Below are 5,182 nucleotides of genomic sequence, written 5' to 3'. Positions count from 1 at the left end.
ATCAACCACCTTGAAAATAAAATACCAACATGTGCATTGATGAGCTGTCCAAATCTGTCTAAGCCTGTGTTTCAGAAATACATCATCCCACCCTTGCTGTCTCACGTGGCTTCCAATGTGGTCCATGCACCATCATTCTGAACCCCAAGAAGCTGAATGTCTGTCTTCAGAGAGAGCATCAGTGGTGTCATTAGTCTGAACAGTACCCAAACTCCTCTCCTAGTCAGGAAAAACACAGGCACTGCTCAATTCCATTCCCTGACAGGTGAGGTCCCCAGTACTCATCTTACAGATGGATTGACTGGACAAGTAAGAAAAGGCATAAAATTGGCCAGTGTTGTTTCTTGTCATTACTTGATCATATGAGTCTCTTCATCAGCATCATAAAACTCCTCATCTTCACTTTCACTCCCTGCAGAACTGTCCTTGTCTCCAGACTAGAAAAAAAAATTAAGTTTTTGGTTAGCACAGAAGCCACTAAATCCACCTTAAAATACATAGACATGAACCATTACACCTCTCTATATAGAAAATATATAGGAAAAGACAGCTCAAATCACTGTATTAAAACATTATAGAAGACATTATGTGAATTAAGATTTCTGTGTCCTTTGTTCTTCAAAATCCCTTTAAAGAGGCTATAGTTTCTAGTGGATGGACAGCCTCTGCTCCATTAGTACAATCAGAAGATATGCAAGAGTGAGATTGGCTAGAATGATTCTGAGTGACAGTCTACTCAGCTTTCTTAGTTTAAGTCTAAGGTTCCTACTCTGTGGTTAGCTACTGGAAACAAACTCAGAACATACAGGTTACTTAAGAGCTTCTCCACTCTGAATTTTTCTTCATAAGTAGCATGGGCATTTTCCTATGCAAGTTTAATTAAAAAGATTCCCCTGCAATACTCACTAAATGTGTTATAGAAAAGGCAAAAATTATTAACCACTTGATATGTTCAGAAAGTAAACTCCCTTTTGTAAGCATACCTACTCCACCCAGAGTCCTTTTAACAATACAATTTATAGCATACCACCAAACTAAAGTCAGTTATTACAGCCAACTGATTTTTTATCTGGCCAGCATAACATTTTTCCATAGAACTGGTATAAACTACACCAGTTAGATTCTCTTGCTAGAACCAACTCCATCTAGTTTTGAGTATTTTGGATTTTTTTTTCTCCCCCCGTATGCTTGCTTTCACCCTAGGACTTCTGCCTGCCTAAGTCATATGCAAAGAAGGGCAAGAAAGAAGGTGAAAAATAGAGAAATGGAAATCATGTTCCTGACTGACAGTACCACGCAAGCAAAATCTGTAGCTTTAGATCTGTCTTCAGAGGGGTTTTGCTACAGCAATGTGCGTTAACTGCAAAGGAATTTCAAACAGTTTGAGCACTAAGACCTGTCAGAAGATATAAAGGGAATCATGTTAGGCTTTTTTTCTGGATTTCTAAAATTATTTGAGGAAAGTCAGGCTATTGCTGGATGCTGTCCAACTTGAATATCACATTCGTGTATGTTAACAGGGACAAAACCTCCATTCTGGCCAACCAGAACGCGTGTTATCTTGAAAGTGGTACAGAAGGACAATGGATTCCACAGGGGGAAATTCAGGGTATGCCAAATAAATTCTACATCTTTCTTACAGCAGCTTTGCAAGACCTCTCCATGGCCTTGTCAAATAGGGTTAATGTTTAACAGCTTTCCATTTTATCAGCGCTTTCTTTGTGAGCTTTAAAATAAACCCCAAATGTGTCACAGACATTCCAGATATAACTTCATCAAAGCTACAGGATTACTTCAGGCCTGAACCAATGACTCTTTGACTTTCTTCTCCATTTTGACTTAATAATTTTAATCCAACTGGGGAAATGTCTTCCTGAAAAACATTCTCCTTTTTTTTTTTTATCTCTCCCCACCTCCACCCCACCTTTTGGGGATCCTGTTCAGGTTGGGATTTTTAAGAAGCCTGCAGAAGCAAAAGGAGGGAAGATTCAAACCTGAGAAGATTGCTTGACATTAACTGAACCAAGTTGTGCAAATACTGACAAACAGTATGTGTCACCTCAAGGGGTAATACTGGCCTTACTTGGTTAGAAAGGAAAATAAAAATGCAACTTTCCTCACCTACAAGATGTGACACGTGTATTGTTTGCTAGAATTGTTTTTGGTAAGTCATTGGCATAGTTAAGATGTAGTAATGCTGTAATTACCAAAATAACAGCTGGAGTAAACTTCATGTAAATGTGCATGATGGATTTGTGGAGCCAGGAAGAATGTGGTGCCACAACACGTTATCTGGTATGGTTAACAACTGTTTATAAGAGATGCATGTGAAGGAGCTAAACTATAACATTTTTACAGAGCTGCCTCTTTTAAGCTTTCTTCAAGGGTGCTTTTGTCAAGTATTATTACAGCTAAAACTGGTAAACAAGGCAATATGTTGAAGCCTTTGAAAGGAAGTAACAGTTCTCATTCTAGAAATGAATGTTGCTCTGCCTCCTAAGTTTGTCTACCTGTGAAAATTAATTGAACAAAATTAAAAGGTATTACAAGGATCCTGTCTCACCTCAACCTAACAGAAAGGTGTAGGCTTTTTTTTTTTTGCTATGAGTTGCTCTTGAAGTCTTTTGATCACTTATTCAAATTTTATTAGTCCATCAATACTTAAAATCTTGGCACCAGGATTTAAAGATAAAACCTTACCCAAATTCAAACACCTGCTTCCAGCTCTCTAGATACTTCTCTCTAATCCCACTCCATTCACAGAGGAGCAGCCATGTAAAAAACCCTCCACATGACTGGAAGATGTACACACATCAAGAGGTGTCCAGTAGTTTGATAAAATAAGTATAAAGCAACATGAAAAAAAGGAAACCTCTACTGAAAAACATCCTGCTGCCACATTTATTTATGCTTATGCCTGGGAGTTTTGCAGTTCCAATATTTTCGTGGATGTCATTTCCCAGAATCAACAGTGGGGCAGATCTCAGAGGTTAGTCTAGCTTTAACCCATCTAAAGACTCTCTAGGACAGACCTAACAACTGACAGTGCTGAACAGCCAGCACAGCTCAGGGCAGAAGTACAGTGGGTTGCATTTAAGGCAAATAGCCCTTCACAAACAGACTTCTGTTTTCCTTAACATCTAAGGCTTCTCAAACTTCCTTGGCCAGCTTTGCATAAAGCATGCTGCAGCAATCCATCTAGGAGATCAGAGTGGCACAGACACCACTGAGACCCAAAGGAAAAGCTTGTGAGCTTTTGGCCTTGAAGGGATGAATTAACCCAGCTATGTTTCAGCCCATATTTCCAGATGACATTTCAGACTGTGATGGTAAGGTTACTAAACTATCATTTGTATCTCCTTGGGGGCAACCCTCCACAAGCCAAGAATCACTATCCTAATCTATTTTGAGTGGCATATTCAAGCTGACAGCTGAAATAAACACAACAGAAAAGTACTAGGAAAAGAAATTAATATACCTGTGAGCCATCTAGGGCTTGCAATGACATGGCTTCGTCACCCAGCCTCCAGTACGAGCACACCTGCAGGTCTGAAATAGTCTCTAGCAAAGGGCTGTTTAAGGTCTCTGGCAACAACAAGCTTAAAAGCCCAGACAGAAGACCAGTTGCTCCAAACACAATGTAAGGCAGAGACCACTGTACAGATTTCTGGAAAAAAGAACAGAAAGAGTTAGGTCAGACTGGGTCCCTCTAGTTCATAGTGCATATTAAAGCACATAACCTGCACAACCATTCCACCTGGCCAATGTTTGTGTTGGACTCGATCTAGGGTTGAACTCTATGACCGTAAAGGTCTTTTCCAACCAAACTGATTCTATATTTAGCATAAGAGTTGCCAATTCTACTGCTTGGGTGTTTTTTTTTTTAACCAATTATTGTCATTGTCAACTGTATCATATCAATACTATTAGATCCACATAGATTTTGGGGCAGACTTGAAAAGAAGCATCTGTTGAATTTATACTCAACTCTTGTCCATAACGTGTACTTTTTAACAAATGCAACATCACTGTGTACTAGGGAAGAGATATCACAGAATCACAGGCATGCAGGTTAGAAGTGATCTCTTGTGGTTGTCTAGGCCAATCACCTACTCTAAGCACAACTGCAGCCCACTCTAGAGGGGGTCAATAAGCTTTGTGCAACCAAGTATTGAAAAAACTCCAAGGATGTAGATTCCTCATCTCAGCAGACTGCTCCAGGGCTGCATTAAGCCTTCCAAAAATAATGTTTTCCAAATTTCCTATCTAGCTCCCAAGCGAAAATTTGTGGCCATTGATCCCTGCTGAAATGTTCCATGCTGCTGGGAACATCAGAGGTGCATTATTGCCTCAAGCTTTCATCTGAAGCCAATGTGCTCTAGATCCCTGACCATCTTGGATACCCTCCATTGGACCCTCCCCAGATTTTTCAACACCTCTCTAGAACTGGGAGGGAACTTAATCCGTGGGCCACATACATTTGTAGGCCTGATGTATCTCAGCATGAAGTCTGGCTGTGATGAGAGGACACTGCTAGCTCCCATTTAACTTGTCATCCACTGTTGTACCCAGGCCTCTTTCAGCAAGGCCATTTGGTTCCCAGCCTGCACTGACCACGTCATTAATCTGCACCAGAAACGTTTTATTCTTCTGGTTGACATTCATGGGATTTGTTGGCCCAAAAGGTCCCACAGGACTCAAGATCTACCATTTGGTGTGTCAATCACTCCTTATTTTTCATCCTCTAAAAATAAGAGGATGCATTTTGTCCTAACTTAATAATTGTCACCAAATACTGAGCCTGTCACTATCACTTGGAGCCTGGTGGTCCATGCAACATTCAAATCTAACATCCCTTTGATTCAGGACACTTCCTCAGCTTTCATCCAAGAATGCTGTGGGACAGTGTCAAAAGCCTTACAAAAGCCCTTCCTGCTCTCCTCCTATTCCTCATCCACATTACCTTCTGTGATGAAATGGCTGCCTATCAAATCAAACTGGTTGAGAATGAGTTGTCATTAGCTAACCCATGTTCAGTGATCCTGATCACCTTACTGGCTTTCACGTGCTCAAACAGAATCTGAGAGGGCCATGTTTCCAGAGATTGACTTGGAACTGCTCACCCTGTAACTCCCTGAAGCCACTTCCTTATCTTAAAGACCCACATAGCATTAACTTTTTT

General features: G+C 40.5%; 1 protein-coding gene across 1 annotated transcript in view; it reads right to left on the bottom strand.

Moving 5' to 3' along the window:
* Positions 1–347: 347 nt before the first annotated feature.
* SLC22A15 (solute carrier family 22, member 15) overlaps positions 348–5,182 on the bottom strand; it is a gene marked incomplete at its 5' end in the record, with an annotated part of 19,494 nt that continues 14,659 nt past the window's right edge. Inside the window, 2 exons of the mRNA XM_008944207.1 lie at positions 348–437; positions 3,479–3,667. Of these exons, the coding sequence (XP_008942455.1) occupies positions 351–437; positions 3,479–3,667 (276 nt within the window). The remainder of the gene's footprint in view (positions 438–3,478; positions 3,668–5,182) is intronic.

This window comes from Merops nubicus, unplaced genomic scaffold (genome assembly GCF_000691845.1).
Source record: "Merops nubicus isolate BGI_N331 unplaced genomic scaffold, ASM69184v1 scaffold3097, whole genome shotgun sequence".
NCBI classification, from domain to species: Eukaryota; Metazoa; Chordata; class Aves; order Coraciiformes; family Meropidae; genus Merops; species Merops nubicus.
The sequence above is the reverse complement of the archived record's forward strand: the minus strand, read 5'-3'. Positions and strand labels throughout refer to the sequence as shown.